Here is a 26,711-nt window from a genome sequence, read left to right as displayed (position 1 = left end):
AGATTTGGCTACATATTTCCCTCACAGAAATCAAAAGTGGGTGTTCTGACACAAGAACAGAAAATCAGAATAATCCAAATTATGTCCACAGAGCTCTACTAAATACTATAAATGAAAGCAGTATTTGACCCAATGCTAATATAAAGTGACTCTGAAACAGTGATGGCACATGGAAAAAAATTAGAAAGCCAAGAGTAATTTCCAAACAATACTTTTCACCTTCTTTGGTCTTATACAGATTTTGATACTGTTGCTGCTGTTAGAGGAGTCTTGAAGCCAGTATCAGTTTTGACCCAGCCTGTTAGAAAGGGTAATGCTGTATTATTTCAGTATCATCAATTAAATAATTTATACTAAATGTATGTAAGTGGCGATAACAGACATTTTACCTTCCTTTCAAGTCTTTTGCAAGCAATTTCCTTTCAGCACTGCTAAGTATCAAGATTACAGGCTGTCAGCATCATTCTATAGACTTTCACACTACATTACATTCTCCAAAGAAATAGAGACATCTTCAGTAACAAGAATTTATTAGTACATTTGGAAGACATATGCAGTAAATTTTTACAGCACAAAACTAAACATGACTCCCTCTTAAGTCTAAAGTGTGCACATTACTTCTTAAAAACATGCATCTTTTAACAAGCATCTTCTTAAAAAGGAAAAGGAAAAATAACATCCTCCTCCCCCAATAACAAAAAAAACCCCTCTGAACTCACAAAAAAGCAAATGGTAGAAAACTGCATTTTGGGCAAACCAAGTCAGGTCCAACCGATTTTAATAGGCACCTACTGTGGCTTCTGGAATCACTGTTGCGTGCATATCTCTAGTCATATTGGATTTCTCTTTCAGCTTTGACTGGAGCAATGTGTGTTCCATCACACCAATCTGTATGTCCATCTGAATGGTTTCTTGCCTCAATTTTGTTAAGGCCTGTTTAATCTTCACTAGAGGAGCTGTCCAAAAAAGCATAAACAGTACAACTCTGTCAGCCACCTAACACAAAAGCATTGTTTGCTGTAATTCACTCCTTAAAATTGAAGAGTTGAATGAACAAAAGGGTGTTCTACTCTAAAGACGTGATTGTACTGATACATCATTTTTAATATGCAAAACACTTTAAAGACGGAAATAGGCAATGACAATTTTGCTGTCTTCTTGACATCTAACAGCTTCATAAAAATGTGCATCAACATTAAGACAGGTTTTTCAATGATGTGTTTTGCTCAGCTGAAAGCCTTATCCCCATACCTGGCTTGAGGTTTGGTAAAGAACTGAAGATGCCTTGAGCAGGGGATCATCTTACCTGTGAAAAGCTATTAAAATGTTTTGTGCCCTACACTTTGTTTCTACTCCCTCCCTTCCCACCAATATGATGCTGCTGCATTGTTTTGCTTCTTGTAATTGCTCTTATTCTTACTTTAATGAGGCACATATTATGAAACTGTCACCAAGAAAAAGGGTGTGTTGTCTGAAGCAAAAACATACTTACCACCATCAGTCATACTGCTTCCTTTCTCTTCTGTTTCCTGCTTTACTTTCTCTAATGCTTCTGTAATCTTAAAATAGATATTTTTTTCTTAATGAAACCAGATGAATATCAAGTTAGAAAAAAGCCTCTGCTGAATAACTGCTTTAGTTAAAAAAAATTAACTAATCCACCTTACTTGTTATATAAAGAGGAACAATTTTTCAAACATTCAGAAAATTATAATTTAACAAAATTAATGTCATAAAAAATTACAGAAAAAGAGTAACAATTTGGCCAAACACCATGCTGTTACTGCAAATCTGTGCATCCCCAATAAAAACAACAACGCAAGTATTTCAGTGTGATGCTGGATGAAAGAACATAGGAACCAATGTCCCTGAAGATCGAGATTCACCAAATAACCATGCCCACCTGCCCCTCTGGAAGCATCAGGACTTCAGCATGTTGCACTGGAAACCTGAGAAACAGCACTGCAGCAAAAGAAGGTGCAGCAGTCCAGCCTGCTGCCACTGGCACAGGTATGTAAAATGCATGTATGAAGAACAAAAGTGCATTTCAGCACTGTCTAGCAACCAGTTTGCTGTGGTAGACAATGAAAAAAAGCAAATACATGATTCTAAAGTACAGCTGAGGTAATATGCCAGTATTCTTGTCTATAGTATGAAAACAGCCTTTCATTAAGGCTTCAATAAGCCTTTTCAGTAACAAAAAGGAACCATTGCTGAATTGTTACTGCATACCTGCAGTGATAATGGTATTGCCAAGTGGGCTGAGGTCTGACTGCACAACTGAAAACAGATCAGTACTGACATCCAATGTGTCTGGTTTATCTCAGACATGCACCACTGCATCTACGTAGTTTGAAGGACGCTAGCTAGTAACATATTCACCATTAGTAACCAGTCCATCAGCTTCCAAAGCACATTCTGTAAATCTGAAGTCATCACAAAATACTTTTTCAAACTTACTTCCTTGAGAGTGAAATAGAAAGCAGCTCTGATTCTGCAGAATTCATACACTCAGAAATCTTTGCTAGAAAACTCCCATTAAACCACTGTATTACCTACTGTACCTAGCTGTACTGGGTGATCACTGTAGGTCCTTTCCAACTCAACTATTCTATTCTGGTCTAAAACATCTCAAATTTGTTCTGTAATTTCCAACACATTCTTATTGTGTGATCTATTTTATGCAATTATTCCAGAGACTTTTTTGCCTAATAAATAAAGTTGGTTTCTAAAACCCAAAAAGAGACATTTTAAAAAAAATTATTTGAACAAACCATTGAAGTATTTGGAAATCAGGCCTTAATTCTATATGAAATGCCATGAAACACTCAACATGTGGAGGCAGTTAGGAGACAGGAGATGTTTATTTAAATTTGTCAGAGCACTGATATAAAGGAAAAAGAAAACCCACAACAGAAAACCAGATGCAGGTAATAAGGTAATTTGATGTATGGAAAAAAATTACTATTTAGTCAAATATTGCTTTTAAGTGCCTGGAAGATAAAAATTTCAAATTGTTAATTTCAACTAAAAATAAGGCTTAAGTTTTTCTTCTTCCAAAGAATTTATGGGCATGATTTATTAATCCTCCATGATTCTAGGACACAGATAGCAAAATAAAGAACATTTACCTTCATTTACAAACTGAGCTCATATTTCATGAGTTAAAAATCAATGGCAGCCCTTAAAATTTAGGGACTGGACTGGATCATCTCCTCCAAACAAAGATTAATCTTTAACATGAGAACAAATCAGAAAGAACTGGGTTCATTAAACTGCAACCACTAAATGCCAACTCTCCGAAGACTGTTTTAAAATGTGTTTTACCTCAGAAAGCACTCTAACCCTTTCAGTTACTCCTCCACTTCCCTCCTGGTACTTCTCTTTAGCCTGGAAAGAAACATGTCTTTGCTGTAATGACAGAGTTGAAGAGATGTATGCAGACAGCTCAGAGAAAACTTCAAGACTTGTTCTCAGATGTTCCAATTCCAGAAACTCTTCTGCAAAGCCCCAGTGATGTTTACAAATGAGGACAGGCTTGAAACATCAGCCTCTGTAATGACTATCATTCAAAAATGTAAAGCAGTTTTCAAAATTTTAATAGACCAAATACACACTTGATAAGAATTATGCATTCTGATCAGTTACATAAGGAAATAAACATGAAGAAAATCTGCCATAATGCTGAGAGGACTGAATACTGAAATCCAGAATAATACTTCATCAACAGTAAATTATTATCTTGAAGATACTTTAACAACAAGGCAAACAGAAGGCGCAGAGGTCAAATTCTGTTAGTCTTATTGTCAGCATGGCCACAACCAGGAGGGCTTACCAAAAGGCAGACTATAATGCCTCCTGAACAGGGGATCAAAAAGCTTCTCAGCACTCTATTGGCATAAAAAGTAAATGAAGCAAAGAAGTAATCAGAGTGCTTTGTGCACGTTAGCACCAGTACTCAATCTAAGGGATGAATGTTGGACCGAAACTGTAGTTTTTCCACTCCTGACAAATGTGAACTTCTGGGAAAGCAGAACTAGCAATTTACTAGCTGCTCAAGACTGGCAACAGCTATACATAATACTCAGGCAAAAACCATCTATTTTCCCCTGTAGAACAGTTGAAAAAAAAATTGCTAGTTTAGCTTAGGAAAAATATAATTTGACAGCCAATCAACATTTCCCCTGCTTTATATCCAACAGCAGAGTTCATAGATAACTCACTCCATGTAGTCTTTGTGTCTACCCTCACTTAACAGCAAGCTAATACTGGGGAAGGCAACAACAAAAGATGAGCAATACCTCACTCAGCAAGGCTTGTGCTGAACGGTATTCTTGAACCAAGTGCTCCAACTGATTGTTGATGTACTTTTCCCTGCTATTGATTTTTTCCAGTGTTCTGCTGATTTCATTATGGAGTTTGTCAAGGTAACCCTAGAAAATCACATTCTGTGGGTTGACAGTATACAGACAGTATGCAAAGAGTATCAAAATGGTGTTGTAGTTAAGAAAGGCTACGGAAGTCTACAGCAAGAGAGAAGAATAGAATGGAAATGCTGTGTTTAGCCAACAAAAAATTATTCCTAATGTGTTCTGGTTTGCCCACCTCCAAAACACGTATTTCAGTCTTTACTGCTTCATTGCTCTCCCCTCCTCAATTAATTACAAATGTCAATGTCAGTAAGTTACTCTAGCAACAGTATTTGAGAGTATTTTGGGGTTTTTAACAGCACTTTCAGATGGTATTATTCTATTTTGTCCTCTGTAGTCAGGATGTACTTATGGTAACGCATTCATTACTGGAGCCTGACAGCCCTGTTAATCCTCACACATAAAATGCTTTCCCACAAAGTATTTTGCCACTAGCACTGTCCCTAATGATCATTATCATATCTTTCCTTTTTAATTTTACAGCAACAGCACAATAAAAGGAAGAAAAAAAAGACCAGTTTAGTTCTTAACACATCTGAAATAAAAAATAAAAATTCTGACAGATAAGTAAAATATTCTGTACATACAAGACATACCCTAGTTTCTTTCAAAGAAGAATCAATTCCATCCTTGTGCTGATGCATTTGATCTACATGAATCCTCCAATCCTAAAAAAGACATCACAAATTAAAACATAGGTAAGTGCAACTTTTATCTTTCTGAGGTTACTCAACAACAGTGGGTACGCAAAGCAGGGTCAGATCTCCTATACTACTGCCATGTATCATCCTGCCACTGCCCTGTTCACAGCCAGGGGCACTGGCTCAATGTGACACAATTTATAAATCTCCTAAATGTCACATGTGACACTCGAATCCATAAACGAACACTGATATCCTCACTGATACCATATCATCTATGCTTTTTAGAGTCTGATCTTCGTGGAACTATTTCTGCTAGAAACCACTCTGTGCACAAATACTAAAAATATTGATTGTAGCTGCACTAGCTCAGCTTATTCTTAGACAAAATGAGTGCTTTGGATGCTGAACACCTACCAGTTCTGGACTATCCATTCTTTCCTTTCTATTTTAGTCCTCACTGTTACCAGAAGAATTGAAAGAAATGAAAGAGGCAGAAATACCAAAACTTGGTTTTGATAATGGGATTCAATTAGAAGGGGGAAAAATTATTTCCAACTTCTAGATCATAGGGAACCTACATGGACTCAGGGATAGGGGCTGAGGACAGGTGCTGTGAATTGGCACTGCACGCCAGGTAATGAGCCAGTAGAGAAAATGTGCTTCCGCTGTGTTTCAGGTTTGCAGGAGACTTGTGATCTCTTGTTGGTCTGGTGACAATTGTTCACAATTTGCCAAACTTCAGAGTTTTAATAAAAACAACACACAACCCACCCCCATCTCTGTCCAGGACTTTACAGTAAGTTGTAATTTCTAATGCCATTGATTAAATCATTAACACTCTCCTGGTAATATGCTTACATGTACAGCTTAGGAAACAGAATTATGATGTTTTCTGGCAGAATGGAAAAAGGTCAAACACTTCAATTATTTCTGAAAGCACAGAAGCTAGAAGAAGAATAATCCTCTTTTCATGTTCATTTTGACATATTCCTTAAGGCCAAGAGATGGTGCATTAAGCTGGAAGCTAGTAAACCCCAGATCCTACAGTGGCTTTAATTTTTCATGTATGTCTTTATTAAGTTTTAATTTGTCCCTGTGAGACTCAAGCATCATGTTCTCTGCAACAGATGGCATTGCTGAGGATCACAGCAGAGTGGTTCGAACCAGGCAATTCTTCACACAGTAGAATGCAATATGGTGTAAGACAGGCAAGCAGACAGTTGAGGGTTTCCCCTATTTTTGGCAAGATAATTACCTTTCATTGTATTCATGTATATGTATTGTACTGATGTATCAGTGCTGCAGATTGCTCCAACCCCCCAACCAGCTGGGTCACTGCAAATGAACAATTTCAATACTGCACTGATCTGTGTGTGCTACACAAGCTCCTAGAAAGAATGCTTAATGGCAATGCCAGGAGCAGCTCCTAGGTTTGGACTTGCCAAAGACAGATGCCTACTTCTAAGCTGCTCATTCTGGACTCCTTGAAATAGACTACGGAGAGAAATACACAGATCTAAGACATGATGAATTTCATCCTGAGACAGTTTTCTGGATATGGTGAACAAAATCAGTTGAAAAAGTGCTCACTTCTTTTCACTAAACATAAGGAGAGTTCAGGATGACTAGATCAGGGTACAGACCTACTTGATTGTCATGTAAAGTTCAGCAAGAGGAATTCCATAGAATCAGCCTTTCATGTGGTTTAAAAATGGAACAGTTGAAAGGTAAGATCATCAGCTCTCCTCCAGGAAGATGTTTTAATACTTGTTAAACTGAGGGTATAATTTTTTAGAAGTGTGAACACACTGGAAATGTCAGAGGATTGAAAACAATCTCCACTGAATAAATATACAGAAATAAGGTGCCTTGTAAGCAGCAGGAAAAAAAAAAATACTGAAAAAACACCTTACTGAAAATTATTGCTTCTAGGGTCAAAGTAAGTGACAAAGGTTCAGACAAGATAGCACTGGAGAGCCTATTACTCACAAGTTTTGGCATGACAAAAAACAAAAACAGCAAACAGAAAGTAAACAGCATTGACTGAAATCACATTTTAATCACCATGTGCACACAGGCAAATCCATTCTTCCATACCTTATTGTCAGTCCTGACTGTGACTTTCAGCTGTGGAAGCACACGTTCCACTTCCAGATTCCACTCTGCTGCATCTGTTGTGGACTGTAAAATCTCTTCTTGCTTTGCAGTGTCATTCATGTTCTGTGTAAAAATCCCAAAGTTTATCCACAAATATCATTGTTATGCACAGTGAGAACTGTTAGAAATCACTATAATGGCTTACACTGTTAATATTAGAAAAATATTTATATCCAGAATGATACAGATGTAACAGATTTCTTTAATAGCTTTCTTTGAATTCATAAAGATTTGGAATTAAAATAAATATATCTTCTCATCATACTTAAAACTGAAGAGAATTGAATGTATATGATAAGAAATTATAATACATTTCAGAAATGGTGTATGTATGTGGGATTAAAACATATTCATTACACTAATACCATGTTTCTCTAGAAGTCTCTGCAAAAAATTTCTTGCAAATGTTCCCAGTAGCCCTTCAGTGATATCAGTTTAGAAACTGGCTGCACGTTGTTCTTTCAAAATAAACTGATTCATTTCAGATGGGGTGTTTTTTCAAGTGAAGACTATACAAGGATTTTTAGACTTAAATCCAACAGACACAAATTACTGCTACAGATGTAAAAATCTCCCAAGAGAGGACTGATGGGTACCAACTTACTGATCTGTACGTTTGCGCCTTTAAAACATTCAGGTCAATATAATTTTCTTCATTGTCTGACTCTTCTTCCTTAAGAGAAGTTGCAAAGTAAGATTGTGCAATACTTACTGAAGTATTTCTCCATAATTTTATTTTGCAGGAGCACAAACCAAGGAGTATTAAGTTCCATACTTCTGAACAAAACAAGACATGGAGAATTCATGATATGGAGCTTATGAAGAGACATAATACCTGGGACAAGCTGAAAGATCAAAGCTATTCCCACATTTCCTTCAGACAGCCACAGTATTTCAAAAATCTACCAACCAACCAAACCCAAACTCTAAGCCTAAGGCCTCTGACATCAAATGGCCCATTATCAGTACTTGTATGGTAACTGATTTTTTGTGTTTCTTAAAGCTTTACTTTAAAAATAAAACCGCATCAAAACAAAAACCAAACCACAACCAGACCTCAACACAGCTTTCAAGATGTTTGCACTGAAGATTTGGGAGTTGCAGAATGATGCCACATCTTAAGTGTGCAGAATAACACAACTGAAATTGAGGCAATTGATTTTTTTCTTGCCCATGAGACCACACACTCTGCTCACATATTTATAGAGTTCTCTGTTACAGTCTCAAAATTCCCTTCTTCTGTGACTATGATCAGCTGAGAGCCCATCACCCATAAGTAAAGATGCTTTCTCCGTGCATTAGCCTTCATTCATCTGTCATTTTATCACCCATACACTTCACCCTTATTACACCTTGTCCCCCTCTTGACTGTCTTTTCCACCAAAGTGAAATTTCATCATCCATCTCTTTTCTACACAAATCACAAAAGCTGCAATAACACAGGTCTTAGGGAAGACTGCTTCAAGACTCAGTGAAAATCTTGGAGTTTATTTCTCTTTCCTCTACTTTACCCAGTTTTTAACTAACAGGGACCACTATTTTCTTCTGGCATGTTTGACCCCAAGTTCCCTGAATACTTGCAAGAAATTAGGACTAGATTGAGACTATCTTTTGCTAAATGGACAATACATATTTGTGCAGCACTTAAAAGAACATACCACCAGAACAAGAAGACTGGTTATCAGAACTGAGAAACCAAACTGTGCAGATTTCCTTGCACACCCAGCCTCACTGCCTACTGCTGGCCACCTAGTACAGGCTACCTGACTCCCCAAAATTTACAGGACAAGGCTTGTCTCTGTCAGCCTCATCATTTTTATTCAGAAGAATCAAAACCAAAGAACATCATTATTAACATTTAACTGCTGGAAATACTGCTAAATTCAATTATATATACAGCTAATATCAATATACTGGCAGCAACAATGGACTGGGCAAAAAAAATTACATTGGCCATGTAATTAATCCCTGTAGAACCACTAGGGGCTCTAAAAAGCGAGTATCCTTTTGGTATAAACTGCCTGATAATGAAATACCTAGTAAGAGAATAACATCTCAGTGGTTTTATTAACACACATACATTCCAAAGAGCTAATAGAACACATTAGTTGTGAAAATCATGGCCTAGGACAATACATGAGAGCAAACCCAGAGGTTCTTTGAAGGATTTCAACTGTGCTTTAGTTAACTGCTTCATCCCCCACTTCCCAATTTAAGCAGCTTAGACCTTAACAGGATACAGAAAAGAAGAGACAGCTGACTGTTTTCCTTTTTTAAACCTTTAGTTTAACAACAAGAGCTTGTATCAATAGAAAAGAAACAATTTTGAATCCCTGTGTTTTAAATGCATGGTTAGATTCCACTGTACCTAAGAACACATGCTCTATCTTGAAGAGTTAATCTTATCTGAAAAGCAACAAAAAACTCTACAGAGAATCTGACAATGCAGAAATGAAGCTCCAGGAAAAAACCTGAACAGCTAATAGAAAAGACTTCTTAAACAAAGCCAAAAAAAATGAACAGTGAATAAAAATTTCCTCATAATTGACCAATACTAATATAATCAAAACCAATCAAATAAACCTACTGCAACATCCTCTTCCAGTTTATTAAGTGTCAATTCTGCATCATCTTCTGTTATTTCTTCTTCTTCTGGCTCTTCTGTTGGATATGCTGGCCTGAAATTTAATTCAAAGAACAGCAGAACTTTTAAATACAATAAATTGTAAATACCTCTGCAAACAAAACATTCCATGAGAAGAATGGATGACATGGAATATACCTAGTCAGCAATTAGTGTTTCACAACTTAAGTATACACTCAGCCTTTAAAGTCTCGTTCATCTTGGACAGTCTTAAAAATAAAGGCTATTCACTATGCCAAGTACATTCACACTACAAAGACACTAGGAAGTAAATTTTGGGTTTTTTCTCTCTTGGTCTAAGCTCTTAAAATTCAAGTGCAAGTCACCGCAGGCTTATTTTCAATTTACAGTGGAATTTGTGTACTAGACAGAAGTAACAGTAAAATATTTCCAAGGTAGAAATTACTTTGCTATATCCATTTCAAAACCCATCAGAGGGAAAGAATGAAATAAAGAACATTTTCAAAGACATCTTCATATACTTGAGATTATCTGTCATCTAATTTGTCCTAAAATTTCCTTCAGATTAAATAAAATTCGAGTAGTCTCCTTGTAACATGATCATACCATGCGTAACTCCAGGAATTTATTACTGATTGACCGAACCTAAAAGGACATTAAACGCTTCAACTCAAATGTCAGATTAACAAGGAGCTATGCGTAGGGAAATAACAAAAAAAAGGTCATCAATTAAACCTTAATTAGCCAAGTCTATAATGGTCCAAACTCAGCCTTGCTGGTAATGGGCCAGTTGTGTGAAATTGCATTAGGAATTAATTGGTCCCCATGCTTCAAGCCTAGCTGAATTTTCCATCTCATGAAACGTCAAGTAAAACATTTTTAGTCATTCCTATGTTTTGTTTAACCATTACAACTTACATCTGTTTGCTGGAAAACAATGCATAAGGAAGGATGCTTAGAAGTGTACCGTACCTTTTCCAGCTAAACCCAGTGTGTTTCAAGGCTTCTTCAGCTAAACAATCAAGAACATAGCACACTTGTTCTCCACAACCTGTCTTTAATTTTGAGGGAGGAAAATCCACAGGCCTTCCCTAAAATAAAGAGATAGGCTGTTTACTAATGGCCTAACAACCCAAATTTCCTCATGGGAGCTAAGTTTTTGTACAGTAAAACCAAAGTGTCCCTTGTGTATGAAGACTTTATTAATGCCAATTCACATTTTCTCCTATGCAGTTCCAGTCAGGCAACAGAAGGAAAACCAGATGAAGCCAAGGAATAGATGCAGCATAGAAATCTTTAAGCACGTGGTAAGAGAATACTCCTAGGGAGCAGAAGAGTCAGAAGCCACAAGGGAGCTGGATGGTCAAGCACACGAGTGACAAAGCTGGCAAGGTAAGAACAGCTACAGAGAAACTCAAGCATGGAGACTTAACTACCAACTTTTCAACAGTGCCCTGTTTGCTCCAGAGTTTATAGAATATTTTAATTTATTGCTGTCATGCAGAATAAACAGAGTAGTTTATTACAGTTTAACTCCTTTAGAGAACAGTGTTCCTAACATCATTCACAGCTGCACCACAGTATAATCTTCCATAAGATCATACATCTTGTCAGTTAATATAGTCTCCTGACCTTTGGGGGTTTGGTTTTTTCTTTTTTTTTTTTTAATTAAAAAAAAAAAATTCCAATAGTTCCTGGCAGTTTATACAACCTTTAACTCCTTAACAACAAAAAACAACCAACTCCGAAAAAAACAGAAAAAAAAAAGAGAGAGAGGAAAAAAGAAAAAAATAGAAAAAAAGAAGACAACATGAACACTATTCTAAACCACTTCCTACACTATGAATTACATCATTGACTTTGGAAGGAGCAGGATCACAAACACTGTGTAAACTTTCCAGGTAAAAATCTCTGTAAATTATGCTAGTATAAATGAACAACATATGTGTCACTACAAAAGGTAAGCCTCATTTAACCCATTTTACAGCCTGTAGAACAAAACTAACTGGAATAATTTTTAAGACCATTTTTGTAGTGCTAAAAAAATTAGCAAGTAGGTGCAGCCTATGTAGACTTCCAACTAAGTAACATAGTACAAACTTCTAGCTAGGAAAAGTCTGTCCAGTCCTTGGGGCCGTACCCAGCAGGAGAGCAGCATGTGACTGCTGTTATTTCTGGAGGGAATGCAGGTGTTTGCGATAGGCTTGGGAAAAGAGCCCGTGTGACACTCACAAAGGATCGAAGTTCTGAGAGCACGTTTGAAATCACTGCATTGGGGTCATCGTACTCCTGTGGCTGCTCGAAGGGACGTCCTGCTTTGGTGATCAGCCACGCAGAGAGCGTGCAGAACATGAAGAACTGCTCACCAGGGTTGGTGGGCAGGGCAAAGTAGTGCCTGTTTAAAAAGGGGACAAATGGTACATATATTGAGCTTCTGGAGCTCTTACAACATTATAGGTAAGCACAGGCTACAGAGCACTTTCTTTACCCGATTTTCTCGATGACCAACCCACCTGAACTAAATTCAGGATGTCTAGTTTCATATATAACCACAGCAGACCAAGTTTTGACACCCAGCTCACGATTTTACAGCTTTGAGTAAGTTATTAGTCAACATGAGACTTGGCTGCCAAGTTCCCCAAACTACCTCTCCTTCACACTTTCCTCAAGAAAGACAAGAAGATAGTGTTCATACATCTGCAAATTCATCTCAGATCAGGAGCATGTTTTGAAGCGATCCTTCCAACTGTCCTTACCTACTGTGCCTTGAGTTGCTTTGGAGAGCAACTAATACAATCCAGATCTGCTCTGGATCATACCAAATTCAAATATGTGGTCCTAACAAGAATTCAGTCCATAAAACCAGACCACAGTCAGTTATTCCCCCCAAAGTATAAATTACATGCACACTGGATACTGGGAACCAAATGCTTTCCTTCATTAGACACAGCTACTCGCTAAGGTACACAAAGGCTTGCCGCCCTGCTTCAAGCATTCCAATCGTTCAACAGCAGGCTAGAGCCAACTTACAGCCACTATGCTCATCCTCGAATAACTTGGACTCCCTTACCCAAACTGTTGCTTATAAGAAGCTTAATTCTGTGACACCCTACTGTGGAGCCTGGCTGAAAGTGACAGATGGATTTAAAAGTTATTTGGGCAGGTGGATTTTGGGAGCACATTAGTCCTGTTTCCCAGGCTTCCTGTCTCCCACTATAATTTTAAAAAAAGATATAAAAGACATTACATATGAAACAAATATGTACTGGATATGAAACCACAGCCTTAACAGCAGGTCCAAGACCCTTTTTGTAAAGGGTCAAAGGGTTACAAAAAATACATGCTCCCCAAACAGCTATTCTCAATTCAAGAAACTTAGAGTTATTTAGAATAACTAAGAATTTAGGCAGAACTATTTTCTGCAGAATAGGTAGAATTGTTTTTTGCACAGGTACCCTGGCATGCAGATATCCAGTACCTGCCGGGGGCAGGGAAGGTCAAGGGACTATCTACTTATCACATCTCGGCCTTTCGCGGGGCCTCGCGTTTTCAAAGCTTTCAGATCACACGCTTTGCAGCTGGCCGGTTTTCCCTTGAGCCAGGCATCCTGCCATGCGGGCCCTGCCTTCCCTCGCTAGGCTCTGGCGGCCCGGAGGGACTCCTTCCCGCCGCCCCCCGCCCGCGGCCACGCCAGCGCCCTCCGGGCGAGGAGGAGGAGCGGGCCAGGAGCACCTGGAGAGAGGCCGCATGTTGTGGCGCCGCAGCGCCTCCTCCTCGTAGCTCAGCAGCTTCAGCTTGTCCAGCAGGTCTTCCATGAGCACGAACATGTGAAAAGCCGCGCCGGGGCCGCGCTCCGCCGGCCCTTCCTCGCTGCGCTCCCCGCGCCGGCCCGGAGCGCCCTCTTCCGCCATCTTTGCTGGTAGACACGCAATAGAGGCGGGCCCGGGGCGGTGCCGAGCGGCCCCACAGCCAAAGCGCGGACGAAGTTTGATGTGCCGACTGATGAGGGGCTTAACGCGAGCTCTTCGTTCCAACTTTGTCCGGTTCTTTTCCCCGTTCCCCAAGACAAACTTCGGAACGCCTGGCTCCCTGCAGGTCCGGAGTGGACAGCGGCTGTAGCTCACGGGCTGAGGCGCGGTGCTGTGCAGCCGCATGTGCGGAAAAGTAAGTCTCGGCAGCCGAGGAGCTGTAGCATCGGCCGCGGGTGCTGGCTGGCCGGGCCGTGGGGCAGGATGGGGAAGCTCCGGCTCCCGGGAATGTGCTCGGTACTGGTGAGGCACCTCGAGTGCTGTGTCCAACGAGACAGGTACTGAGGTGCTGGAGTGCGTCCAGAGAAGGGCAGCGGAGCTGGTGAAGGGTCTGAAGTGCAGTTCCCATGAGGAGCCGCTCAGGAAAGACCTTACCACTTTACATCTCCCTGAAAGGAAGTTGTAGCCAGGTGGGAATTGGTCTATTCTCCCAGTTAATTAGTAACGGGACAAGAGAACATAGCCTCAAGCTGCGCCAGGGGACGTTTAGACTGGATATTAGAGGAATTTCCTCGCTGAAAGGGTTGTCCAGCATTGCAATGAGCTGTCCAGGGACCTCACCATCCCTGGAAATGTTCAAGAGACGACTGGATATGTCACTTAATGCCATAGTCTAGTTGAGAAGTTCATCAGTCAAAGGCTGGACTCGATCTCGGGAAATTATTCTTTCTGTGAATGCAAGACACACCTCGCCTGTGTACTGCTAGCACCAGCTAGTCTTTGAGGGGAGGCACCCCTTCTTGCCACTTCTTCCTGCACCCTGGGGTTTTTTGTAAGCACTCTTCCCGAAAATACTTGAGTCGTTCTGTTCTTCTGGAAACCAGATGGCACACACAAGTCTGGAATTGTCCAGAGAAAATAAGTCACTGTTAAAATATTGTTAGAAAATAATTACCTAACCCTGCAGGCAGCCCTAGGCACCTACTTCTTGTTTCAGGTTACCAGCTTTTTGAGAAGAGTGTCATGATTACTTTTACCTTACGTTCTCGTTCTCCTGAGCCGCAGAGATGTGACCTCGCTCCCCGTGCCAGGTTCCCGCGCTGTACCCTGTAGGAGAATTGCGGCCGTCGCTGCGGCGCCCGAGCGCATTTCCGAGCGGCAACGTGGGTGCTCTAAGCATCGCATTTGTCACGGGAACTCATTTCCTATTACCGCTTGCCGGATCTTTGGGTTTGGTTAACAAAGCCAGGCAAAAGAAGTGGTTAAGAGAAGAAGTTTTTTTAAGCCCGAAGAAGGAACGCAACAGGTGTGAAAGCTTCGTGTGTGTTGAATCGCAGTCTTAGTGTAGAAACAGCTGCGCTTCCCTGCTCATGCCTGACTGGCATTAACTTTGTTAGTTACTTGAGCTCTGTGCCATGCGGGTGGGCGCTGAGAGTGCAGCTGGAGAGAGGCAAAGTTCAACAGGGAGAGGTGTTCAGACTGTGGAAACTTTCTTCCCTTAGGAGTATTTCCTCAGCAACTGAAGTTAGCATTTAAGTTGTAAGGGTTTCAGTGTGGGGAGGGAGAGAACCTTCTCTTTTTTTTGCTACAGGAAATCCTCTGAAGGTTTGGTGAAGAAATTCTGGAAAGCTGGTATCATTGTGGCAGGTAAGAAATTTTAGCAGTATGTAATTAACATGTGTTTTTCAGACTTTTTCATGTTTGTTTTTCTTGTTTGCTTGTTGCTAAAAATGGAAATCCTGTTATATTTCCCAATCCTCTTAAGTGTGTGTATGCTTGAAATGTGTTGTTGCTAAGTTACATTGAAAAGGAATTAATCAGAATCCTTTGTACTAATAAATAAATAAATAAATTTGGTTTGAAAAGAGGATATTTCAATATGCATGTCTGCTCTCGAAGAGGTCACAGAGGAAAGTACACTGAGCAGCCACCAATCCCAATGGCTGTTTGCTGCAGGAGTGCTCTGATCGGGTTTCAACTTGAATGCAGAGCTCAAAGATGAGGAAGTAACTTTGATACAGTTTGGTTGCTAATTAACAGAAGAAAAAGAAAGCATGTGTTCTTTTCTTGTAGTGGCCAAAGCAAATCCAGCATTCTCCCTACCACTATTTGAGCTGTTCAGTATGTCTTTGGAGATGCATTTTAGCACCTTGCCTTGCTCACAAGAAACCCTGGCTGAGCTGCTTTCCAGTTGCACCTGTGGTGATTCTGTATGAAATAATTCTCCTGCAAACTAGAGCATCAGTAATTATCATGACTACAGTGATCTTAATTCCAGTTGTACACTGTCTGTATACATAATTTCATATTGATATTTCATTACAAAGCCTTAGGGCATGATTTCTTGGTTGTGCCACATAAGTCTGTAACAAACAGGAAAAGCATGTTTGTTCAGTACTTTGCAGTGTGGCTCTATCAGCATTCATATACTTTATTCCTGTAAGACACCAGGAATTGGTGAAAAGACTGGCCAGAGCCTACACTCCTCAGATTTTTCTACAGACCAGCATACATTTTTCTCAGCATGCTACAATGGGAAGATCCAAAGCTAAGGTTTGTGCTGAACATGAAAATTTTCAGCTAACTAGTTGTAGCTCTGTATTTTGGAGCAGGGTTATGGGGTACAGCTGGAAGGTGGGAGGCAGTGTGCACTGTCCATGGAGCCCCCAAATGCATCACAGCATTGATTGAGGTAGCACTGGAACCATGTTACTCTCAGAGCATAACTGCCAATGAAAGGCGACAGTCAATTAAACTTGGCAGATCCCTCACTAAGGGATATCCAGCATTGATGGCAGTTTCTGAAATTCAAACGTGAAGCACAGTATATTGTGTTGATCAAGTTGGAAGTGATAGGTAAATGAGCAAAAAATCCAGTAAAAGGTGATGTACCCCACTTGCTAATGCAAGGGGAAAAGAAGGTAGATACTGGAAAATGTTGCTGACATGGAGCAAAATTATATATCATAAATTTTTATTTTACCATGGCATCAGTTCTGTCTCAGATTTAATGTTTTGGTGCCTCTGTTGTTTTTTTTGTTTTGTTCTGGTTTTTCTCCTAACAGAATAGTGAGATACATAAGACAATCACACAACCTTCTCAAAAGAAATAATACTCAAAAATCTTTGGGATTTAAGATTCACATCCACATCAAATACAGTGTCACACACCAGTTAAAATTATTCATTAATACTAAAAGGTCTGGCTAGCAAGTCTGGCTAAACCCATGTCCTGTGTCAGTTAAAAATGGTACCTGTATCTGCCTTTTGGGGAGGCAAAAAGTACTAGGAAAATTCTTTAAAGTCTTTACAAGTTCTTTGATTCATGAGGTAATTTTTCCACTGGGGTATGCTGTATTTTAGGAGAGTAAGACTGCATTCTTCCTTCACTCAGATAATAGTTACAATAAGGTTATTCTTTTTCTGTTACGCATGGGAGGTTCCAGTTCATCGCTATCTGACAAAACAGAAGACATGATGAGAGAGCCTCCTCCTCCTTTGCATTCCTACCCTAGATTTCCATGCACACATTTCTGAAAGGGTAAAAAGTGTAAAAAGTTCTCTATATCTGCAATATTTACAAATGCAGTCAAATTTCCCACCCCAGAAAGTCAAATATTGCAGTAATCAGAAATATATTTTAAGAAGTAAAGAAAATCAGGTTTGACAAGGAACATCTTATATCGTTTTGCAAATTTTACTTGACCAGTTTTCCTTGGTGTCCTGTTCAGGAATGATGAAGCCTAATATTCCTTAGGCCTGCAACAACACTGAGAGTAAACATTTTCTATATATTAAAAATAAAGTATCAGTCTGCAAGGGGCTACAAGGTAATGAGAGGGCCTCAACCATTATTATATAATGCATAGGATCATATAATGAATGACCTTAAGGTCAAAAATCTGGACCAAGTCTGTTGCAAACAAAAAAATTGATACAAGGACCTATAGTCCTTAGTAACCTGTAGAAGGGAAATTTTGTGATATGGGCATGTCTTTTACCTGCTTTTAAGCATGTTTTCTCCCCTGCTTTTATTTTGCCAGTGTGATGTGAGTCTGTGAACCAACAAAGACATGAAGGGACAGAACATGCCACCTCTTATCATCTATTTATTTCACATCAGCACTATACTTTGGGGTATGTCTTAGCTTTACTAATAATGGTCTTCTTTATTATTTTTATTGTTAAGGAGAATTAGTGAATTCAAACATGGTGTATTAATGGTAAAGATTAGATTTTGGGTAATGTAAAACACTTCTGAAGCAAAAGACTGTAAGGTGGCTGCATGGATGGCTGTGGCCATTGGGCACATTGAGCCCCCAGACTGTTACCTGCCAATGTTCCTGCCCCACGGCTCAGCAGGCAGTGCTTTTCAGTTCAGACTGAAAATGGTTTGCAGCAAATTGGCTGACTTTGCATTGAGAAGCCTAAGGAAAAGTCATTTGGATTGTCCTGCCAGATGAGCTGGAGAGGGCATCAGAGTTTCTGAAAAGGCAGCTGCCCCTGGGCACTCGCTAGCAGCCTAACAGGTTGTCTGACCTTGGCCAAGAAGGTCCACATGACAGTGCTAAGCCAATGCAGTCAGTTTTTTAAAAGATGAATTTTAAATTGCTCTTTTATGCTAGCAAGGCCTAATTAATTGTTGACAGAAATGAGATGCTACCAGTTGTGTGAATTTGTGGAATGCACGCCTTAATTATCTCAAGTGGCTGGGACAGAACTTCCTGGCGCTGTCTGTGTTGGCAGAGCTGTTTCAAGAAGTTCTGTTCTTTCTGTCAGTTGCAGCACCATGTTGTTTTTCCCTGTTATGGTACAACTGCTTGGCACTATGTGAGGGTGGCTGGTAACATGGGGCATTGCAGCACAGCACTGTGAAGGTTTGAACATGTAGGAAGCTGCAGTTCAAAAGGTTTTTAAAGTCCAAGGAGGAAAAGATGTGGTTCAGGATGTGGAAACACATTTGAAGCTCATGTGGTAAGGTGGTGGTGTGCTGATTTGAATATGTAGGTGCTTACTTGGGATTTCTACTTAAACTGGTTAGAAGTTCAAAGAGCAGAGCTCTGTGTTATCATCCTGATTAAACTGAATGGAGACCCTTGCTGTCCCAAGAGACTCATGTAACAGAAAAGCCATGAAAGTGATGGTGGCACACCTGATAGGGACGTGCTGCCTGCAAGAGCATTTTTTGGTCAGGGATAAAGAAGGGCAGAAATACACTTGTAGATTGGATTAAAGTTACTCATTTGTACTTATGGGCTTCAGGTTTTACAGAACAGGAAGAAGTAACAGGGCTGTTTTCCAAGGATTGCATCCTCCCTTGTCGTTTCCCACCTGGGCATGATGAAGTAATTCACTGGAGCAAAGAGAACAAAAATGTGCACAGTTACTACCAGCAGAAGGATCAGTTGGAAGAACAAGATCCACGTTACAGACTCAGAACACACCTTTTCCATGAGAACATCCCTAGTGGAAATGCCTCCTTGAAACTTAGTAACCTGACCATGACTGATGAGGGCTCCTACACTTGCTATGTGGGAACGGTGCAAGATGGAACAGAAGTGGAAGTGCTGCTACGCGTGAGGGGTCAGTAAGACATCAAAAATCATTGGATTGCACCATCACAAATGGGATGATGCCAACAGATTTTCTTGTGTTGTTTCTCCCATGGAATCAAAATCCTCCAACCCAGCAGAGTACCTTTTGGGCCTGACAGTGTTATGAAGCAATTTTTTTCTCTGGTGAAATGTCATAACATGGGTTGGAAAATTATACTGCAGCACTTGTTTTCATAACCTATTGCACCCTGATTTCTAAGGGGTAATTACGTGGTATACATAATGTGGCGTCTCAGAACAGTACAAATCTTGGCATTGTAAGTAGCTGTGTTTTCTTGTGAAATCAAACACAGATTAAGTTTTGTTCTCAGCTATATTTATTCTCCCAGATGGTATTTCAAAGGAGCAATCACTTCAAGTTAAAAACTATTTTGTAAGTAGTAGGATTTTTTTTTATTTTATTATTTTTTCATATACAGCTCCTTCTTCTTATGCGTTGGAATACCAGAAGACAAACACAGAAAGGAGACTGAAGTGCTATGCCTTTCTCACTTATCCAGCACCAAACATATCTTGGGTAAAAGGCAATATATCCATCCAAGAGACAGATCGGGAGGAAACCAGGAATGGAGTTCTCTATTCTCTTAGAAGTGACCAGGACATTATAAACATGGCAGATACTTACTACTGTCATATTCATTTCCACGGTGAAGTGTGGGCTGCTGAATGGAAGATGCAAGGTAGGAATGAATGGAAGTCTCTTCCTCCATTGTTACTGAATTTCACAGCTGGCTTCAGGGTCAAACTAAAGACAGTCTTTCTGCAGTGGGGCAACATGGATATGGGACAATGCAAAAGGATATACTTTTCTGTTTGCAATGCATCTGTTAGGGTTACAGGACAGCATTACAAGTTACTTCCAAGAAGTAGGAATGAGAGGGGCTAGCTCACCCTTCTGCAAGTTACCTTTACTCTGAACATTTTTTCTATATCGGTTTCACATTTTAAGAGGTGCCTAATTAACAAACTTTACACTCTATCAATAAAAGAATTTTGTCTACTGGACAAAATACATGGAAACCTTGGAGAATATGTGAGTTCTGTGAGGGAGGTGGAAGTTTGCGTGCTGCTCTAGCTGCATGTGTGATCTTTACTCTGCCCATTTCCCATCTGTTGCCAGACTTTATTGGTACTGTTTGATCCTTTCATTGTACTTCTCTTCACATGCTTCCTTCAGTACCGGTCTGAGTGCTGGGGTGCATGGGAATGGAGAGCAGCAAACACTGTTTGCATTTTAGGAAACAGGAGCTCATTTTGTTAGTTAAGGAAAAGCAGGATTATGAAATTTCAATTCTGCTTTGTCTTCCTCCTGAATTTCACTGGAAATTCAGTTTGAGTAAATAACTGCTTTTCAACCTCTCCTGTTTCTTAGGAAATATTTTTAATTGAATGAAGAGCAATGCAGAACAGCTCTCTTGTGAGATGTGCATGGATGCTTCCATCACCCTGATTTCCCCCTAAAGTGTGTCCAGACACTCTCAGTTCCTAACCAACTGCATAAGCTCCAGAACAAGAGTGCAGTTTTTAATTTACATGGAATAGCTTACAATATGAAAGATTTAAAGTATGCCATTATAACAGCTAACAAGTGCACTCTAAGTGTCTGTTTTGTTTATCTATGCCTCTGATCCACAAGAGAAAAAGGTACATTTCATTACACATTTATTTGAATTTCCCTGCATCCATCTAACCCCTCAGTAGATTATTTTGATAGCAAACTGCTTTCCTTTGACTTGTACAATAGCAGCATGGGGTACAATTTTGTTTTGTATTCACGATTTTCAGCCCCACACCTCAGTTAGTTAAACCCCCCCCCCAGAAATCAAATGTAGTTATACCATATCAAAATAATCTATTACCTTCCTCTCCAGCCGACTGCCAGCCACCACTGCTTTCAAATCCCTGATATCAAATCAATTGTTGTACTCTGATGTTAATTTATCTTGTGTTAGTATTTTATATATTAGGTATTTATTCCACTTACCTGCCTTCTCCTTCCCTTTCCTGTTTTTTTAAAGCTGTTCACTAATCATTAAATGTTCATCATAGACAAGTAAAGTACTTAAGTCCACCATAGCAGAAAGTTATTTCTAACTACATATGATCTTTTTATTCTTTTAGTTAAATTATGTTGTGTTTTATCCTTTTGCTTCAGATGTGCAGGTATCTGAACAGTTGCATTTTCCCTCTGCTCCCAGCATGTGGAATTTCCTGCTGTTTTACACAGTGACTTAGACTAGACTGAATCACTTCTATTAATGAGCCCCTCAACTAGAGGAAAAATAGTCGAATGAAAAAAAAGGATTTTCGTAAATATTTCCAGTACAACAGATTTGTTTAGTGTAAGATAGGTTTTTAAAATCTTCAGATGCTTTTAGAAACATACTGTGATATTTGAATATGTTATCAAAGTAGTGAAATATGTTTTTAAGTGTGTCCATAGTAGTATCAAACCTCAGAAAAAAGTCAGAAAATGTTTAAATTACCTTCACACTATTTTCCAAAAAAACTGCGGAGAGTTCTTTATCTGTTTCAGACCACCTGTTTAATGTGGAAGGAGGTAGCACCATAATTCCTTGTGAGCACAGGAATGACACTGCAAGCTCTGGCTTTGACTCTGGTTTCAGTGTTGTCTGGACATTACACAGAAATGCAGCGAGCTCAGTCCTGGCCTCCTTCAATGGCACATCTCACTCTCACCAGCCTCGAGTCCGGGTTCACGAAAATGACTTTTCACTAATGCTGGATGATCTTACTGCAGATGACAGTGGAGAATATTTGTGTAATATTTCAACACCTTTCTACACAAAACTTACTGTGAGAACTTTACATGTTGGTAAGTTACCACTCCTTCCATTTCAGAGGATGAGGACCAGTTAGGACAATGCACAGCCAAAGAGTCAATCAGAAATCTATAAAATACTGAGAAAAACCATCTTGTGTGATTGGTACAGTTGGGTAGAATAGATACATATTTTATTATTGTTGGCCCAAGGGAAAAGAAAAGCTACCTCAGATGTGTTTATTTAAAGACTAGAAGTTTTTTTTTCAGTCAGCAGCTTATTGTGGCAAAGGCTTCAAAATCAGTGGCTGCCTTCAATTGCCACCAACTGCTCTCAAAGCTGAGGGCACAGCAGGGCTCTCAGAATCCTGTCCTAAATGCTCTGCTGACAGCAAACACAGCTTTAAATGTAGCAGAGAGATGATGGGAAGCCCAAAGCATGTGGTACAAGTTTGGCTGCAGAAGAAAGCTTGTTGAGAACCCACAGTTGTTATTTTCAAAGCTTTAATTCTACACAGCAGGCCTTTTTTAGGCCTGGGGATATATATGTTTAAGTGCATGCCTGTGTTTCTATGAGCTATAGTAAATTTCTAGCTGTGAAATCTTAGTTACAGTTATTTCATTCTCAGTAGGACATACAACAGTAGCATACAGACATTTTACACAATTAAATACAATCACCTAAAAGATTGTGAACTAATATAGGGCACCTCTTCTAAACAAAGAAGAGAACTTGAAACGAGCCAGTAAGACATGAAAAATAGAGGCAACATAAAAGGGGTTAAAATAAGTGATAATAGCTACATCTTTTTGTCTTCCCTTCTTCCCCCTTCCTCATGATGACTTAATTTCATTCTGAAAACCTGATGGTTTAGATGGCAGCGGCTGTATGCAACCTGCAGGAGGGGAGTTGGATTAAAGAAAACGCTTAAGTCAAGCAAACATACTTCCCTGCAGCTCAAGTTGCAGCCTGATCTTCCTTATCCTGTAAACCTAATATTGTGCTTCTAGAGTGGAGAGCATCCAACACCTCCAAGGAGTTACACCTTTAGCTGGCACTCCTAACTTCTGTTCACAAGTCCATCAGTCTCCCTGTACATTTACTGGAGACAGTCCAAATGTCATTGGGATCATCTGCTACAAATGCCTTTCCCTAGCTGCTCTCTGATGGATCTTACAGCAGCCATAGGTGATAGAAAGCCCCTCTTCAGTGGTGACATTACTGTGCTGCTCACAGGATGTTCCTGCTCAGGGACCACAGTTCGGTTATACAGAACTGAGAAGACACAGAGAGATGAGCACCTTTGTGGCAGCACAGCTGGAAAGCAGATAAGCGTCTGGACACAGTAGGGGATGGGCTAGACCACATTGGATAGCAGCTGCTGAGCCATCAGAAGGGTTTCCAAGGGCCACTGGAAAGAAAGCTTCTGAGGGGAAAAAAAAAAAGAGATGAATTTACAGTCATTTAAGCAGCTCTCTTCTGTGTAAGGAAGGGTTGCAGCTTAAAGCTGCTCTTCCACTGGAGCTGGCAAGGTGTAACATAGATCTGCATGTGGCTACAGAGTCAAGCTAAGGCAATGACTAGATTAAATGCTCTGTTTTAGCAGTTCTTATTTTTTAGTTGTTTGCCAGACATCCATAGGAAGTTTCCAGAGGAGTGTAGAATTTTTCAAATTCTTCGGACAGGATGCAGCAGAGGAAATATAGCCTGAGGTAGAAGAACCATACTGTTCTTCTGACAGTTTGGTGCTATGCAGGGGTTTCTACTAGGTGGGCTTTGATGTCCTGTGGAATCCATGGTTATCACCCACCTCAGGATTTCTTGTGTCCACCTGGATTGCATAGTTGCACTATGAAGCTGGGCAACGTTTCAGATTAAAGTTGCAAAGATTTTGCAGTAGGAGTTACGAAATTTAGGATCCTGGCTGGATAACATTTACAGAGCTGCTCTACTCTAAATGAGCAGTGCTGTTAATGGCACTGAGCACCATACCTGGAGACAGTGTTTGACATACTGGGCAGTTGATTGCTTTTAAATGGGACTTGTATTAAGAAGCTGTCAAATCCTATCCCATGAGCACACATGGAATTTGCTATCAGCACAATTAAATAAAATAATCTGCTTTTGGCTATTCACACTTAAGTCGGTAAAGTATCACTTCAAAGTCTTATAGTATGAGTCAAGTAACTTGAACATTGTTGTCTTTGTCTCAGTTTCCTTTTAATGTTTCTTTCTCCCTAAATCATACCTTTTAGATTACAAGTAAGAAAAATCATCGCTTATATTTATTGAACAATAGTGAATATTAATTTACGATATAAAGCACTTCTGTTTTGTTTTTGTATTTTTAAAGAAAATTCCGGCAAGACCTGGAAAATTGTGCTAGGAGCACTGTTTGTTGCAGTGGTGACAACAGTGGCAACAGTGGTAGCAGTTTGCTATCTCAAGGTATGTACAATCATTATAGTACTTATTTTTTAAGGTACTGTTGATACCAAGCCCCTCAAGATTTGAATGAGGGTTTGAGCCAAACTTTGCAACTTTAAAAACAATTGGTGATCAGTAGCTGTAGCTAGACAGTTATGATTGAACAACTGCACTGTTAGCATTGTTTGCTAGGCTGATCTTTTGTTTTAAGAAAAAGGGAAGACAATCCCAATGTTAATGGGCTGTCTGGACAAGGGCCACCAGGAGTGAAGTCAAAAGAACTGAGCAGTAAGTAGGGAAAGGTAATTCTGACAGTGGGAGGTTGAAACCCATTGACTACCTCCTCAAAATGGACCCCTAACTCAAATTGAAGGGAAGAACCTAAATCCAGACCTTGAATGTTTAATTGAAACATAAATTTGATTTTCATGGGTTAAAGCATACAAAAAAGACTGAAAATATAGGAAGATAAATTTCAGCATAAATAAACTGTCCTCATTCTTGCTATTTTCTAAGTTTGGAGGCCCTCTATGGTGCATCTGTGCATTTTGGTTGTATTTTGGTTGTAACAATGTCAACAAGCCCTTCCTTTAATCAGATGCACTTCTGTGCTTCATAAAGGATGAAAGAGTTGGTTACCCCTCACAAATATTTTCCAATAGCTTGCTTAAAGAGTGATTGAATTGCTGAATTTTCTCACTTGTCTTTAAGACCAAAAAGAATCCAAAACAAAATGTGAAGTTTCTCAAACAATGTTCCTACCTGGTTTTCATCAGGTCCCCAAATTACTGTTTAATTGTATCCACTGTCAATTGCATGCACTGTCAAAGCTTGTCAGAACCTCAGTTTGAAAAGTGATACTAAATTGCTTTGTGTAGGAAATCCTTAGAACCATATGGTCCGTGACCTCATCTCTCTGCACAGCTCTCCTCTTTACTGGAGCGCGGTATCTTCAAGTGGATGCATTTTATTCTCATGTGTTTGTAATAGGTTGGCTCTGTATTAGAATATTCTGTTTGTTTCCTCTGCAATGGAAGTGGGTATCCTTAAAAATCCAGACTTCAGTTCTTAGTCCATCCTTCTGCCCTGCCCTTGGAAACATTTACCTTCAAACTCCCTGTATGTTAAAATTTTGTCACAGTCTGGATTTGCTAAGCTTCAGGAGACATGTTATGATGGCTACCATGAGGTACAGCAAAAATGCATGGGAAAGAAAATTCTGAAATTATTATGCCTCAGTCTTTTTTCATTTTTCTCTTTACATAGAGATTCACTTGCATGCTGCTTATTAAACAGTTGTAACATGCTTTAGAGATGGTAATATACTTTGAGATGCAGTTGTCTAAACAATTTAAGCAAGATTAAGTTATCTTGGGACCTGTTGAGCCCTCAAACGTGTTGTAATCAGAGGAAGTGGAACAGTTTACAGGTTAACTCAATTCTGGTTACATTGATGGAGGACAAGATGGAAAAACCAGGAATGTTTCCATACTGTTGTGTAGATGCTTATTTTACTGAGATAATGCTAAAATGGAAAATGCTGACATCTTTATAGTGAGTGTGTCTTGTTCTGTTCCCACTATGGGATTAATTTTACACATCAGTAGTTCTTACAAGTATTTCTATTTTATCTAGAAAAAAAGGAAGGAAGGAATCCTATGAACACCTTGACATACAGGAAGAAGTAGTTTTCTGCACAGAGATACTACTGAGATTGTTGATGAAAAGAACAAAGAGTTCCTTCACCTTCTCCTTTAGACAGAGTGTCTCGGTTTGAGACAAGTTTAGGAGGAAACACTCTGGAAGGAACGTCTCCTCCCCAGAAGGCAGGTTTCTGCACTCCCTCCCCCACCAATACAAAAGGAATTTCTTGGATGAAAGTTAAAAAACTGATTTATTTAACAAGCAGAGTGCCAGCAGGCACAGAAAAAAAAAGAGTAATGTTAGATAATAAACCTCCTCGATGCGGAGAAAGCTGGTGGATTTAGAGTTCTGTCTGTAGCTGGCTCAGCCCCTCCCGAGGCCCAAGGCCGGGGTGCGGCGTCCCCGCAGGCTCGCTGCCGGTCCACAGGGTCCGATGAT

General features: G+C 39.7%; 2 protein-coding genes across 6 annotated transcripts; one reads left to right on the top strand and one right to left on the bottom strand.

Annotated features, from left to right (window-relative positions):
* Window positions 1-513: 513 nt before the first annotated feature.
* Window positions 514-13,749, bottom strand: IFT57 (intraflagellar transport 57). 3 transcript variants are annotated; one of them, XM_082279452.1, is made up of 11 exons: window positions 13,569-13,749; window positions 12,069-12,231; window positions 10,809-10,927; window positions 9,819-9,909; window positions 7,836-7,904; window positions 7,172-7,294; window positions 5,027-5,098; window positions 4,302-4,433; window positions 3,328-3,390; window positions 1,493-1,559; window positions 514-956 (listed from the first exon to the last, which is right to left on the bottom strand). In XM_082279452.1, the coding sequence occupies exons 1-11, from the start codon at window positions 13,745-13,747 to the stop codon at window positions 778-780; spliced, it is 1,257 nt and encodes a 418-aa protein (XP_082135578.1). In that variant the 5' UTR covers window positions 13,748-13,749; the 3' UTR covers window positions 514-777. The 3 variants fall into 3 exon arrangements, with proteins under 3 accessions (XP_082135578.1, XP_082135579.1, XP_082135580.1); XM_082279453.1 differs by lacking the exon at window positions 4,302-4,433; XM_082279454.1 differs by lacking the exons at window positions 3,328-3,390; window positions 4,302-4,433.
* Window positions 13,750-13,890: 141 nt separating this feature from the next.
* On the top strand, window positions 13,891-26,630 carry HHLA2 (HHLA2 member of B7 family). 3 transcript variants are annotated; one of them, XM_082277360.1, is made up of 8 exons: window positions 13,891-14,000; window positions 15,396-15,451; window positions 17,848-17,941; window positions 19,067-19,387; window positions 19,839-20,099; window positions 21,956-22,255; window positions 24,556-24,650; window positions 26,265-26,630. In XM_082277360.1, exons 3-8 carry the CDS (start codon window positions 17,878-17,880, stop codon window positions 26,289-26,291), a joined length of 1,068 nt encoding a protein of 355 aa, XP_082133486.1. In that variant the 5' UTR covers window positions 13,891-14,000; window positions 15,396-15,451; window positions 17,848-17,877; the 3' UTR covers window positions 26,292-26,630. The 3 variants fall into 3 exon arrangements, with proteins under 3 accessions (XP_082133486.1, XP_082133488.1, XP_082133487.1); XM_082277362.1 differs by lacking the exon at window positions 13,891-14,000 and adding an exon at window positions 15,095-15,110; XM_082277361.1 differs by lacking the exon at window positions 13,891-14,000 and having other exon boundaries at window positions 15,329-15,451.
* The last annotated feature ends 81 nt before the right edge of the window (window positions 26,631-26,711 follow it).

This window comes from Coloeus monedula (assembly GCF_965178545.1).
Source record: "Coloeus monedula genome assembly, chromosome: 3".
NCBI lineage: Eukaryota > Metazoa > Chordata > Aves > Passeriformes > Corvidae > Coloeus > Coloeus monedula.
The sequence above is the reverse complement of the archived record's forward strand: the minus strand, read 5'-3'. Positions and strand labels throughout refer to the sequence as shown.

What these genes read in the sequence shown, in the direction of transcription:
- HHLA2 (XM_082277360.1), top strand. Translation starts at nt 17,878, where the DNA reads ATGAAGGGACAGAACATGCCACCTCTTATCATCTATTTATTTCACATC. An exon ending in AGTGCTGCTACGCGTGAGGG is followed by an intron (nt 19,388 to 19,838) that starts GTCAGTAAGACA and finishes TTTCATATACAG; the next exon opens with CTCCTTCTTCTTATGCGTTG. An exon ending in TAGCAGTTTGCTATCTCAAG is followed by an intron (nt 24,651 to 26,264) that starts GTATGTACAATC and finishes TATTTTATCTAG; the next exon opens with AAAAAAAGGAAGGAAGGAAT.
- IFT57 (XM_082279452.1), bottom strand. Translation starts at nt 13,747, where the DNA reads ATGGCGGAAGAGGGCGCTCCGGGCCGGCGCGGGGAGCGCAGCGAGGAA. An exon ending in AGGCGCAAACGTACAGATCA is followed by an intron (nt 7,295 to 7,835) that starts GTAAGTTGGTAC and finishes ATTTTTACACAG; the next exon opens with AACATGAATGACACTGCAAA. An exon ending in CACAAGCCTTGCTGAGTGAG is followed by an intron (nt 3,391 to 4,301) that starts GTATTGCTCATC and finishes GTTTCTTTCCAG; the next exon opens with GCTAAAGAGAAGTACCAGGA.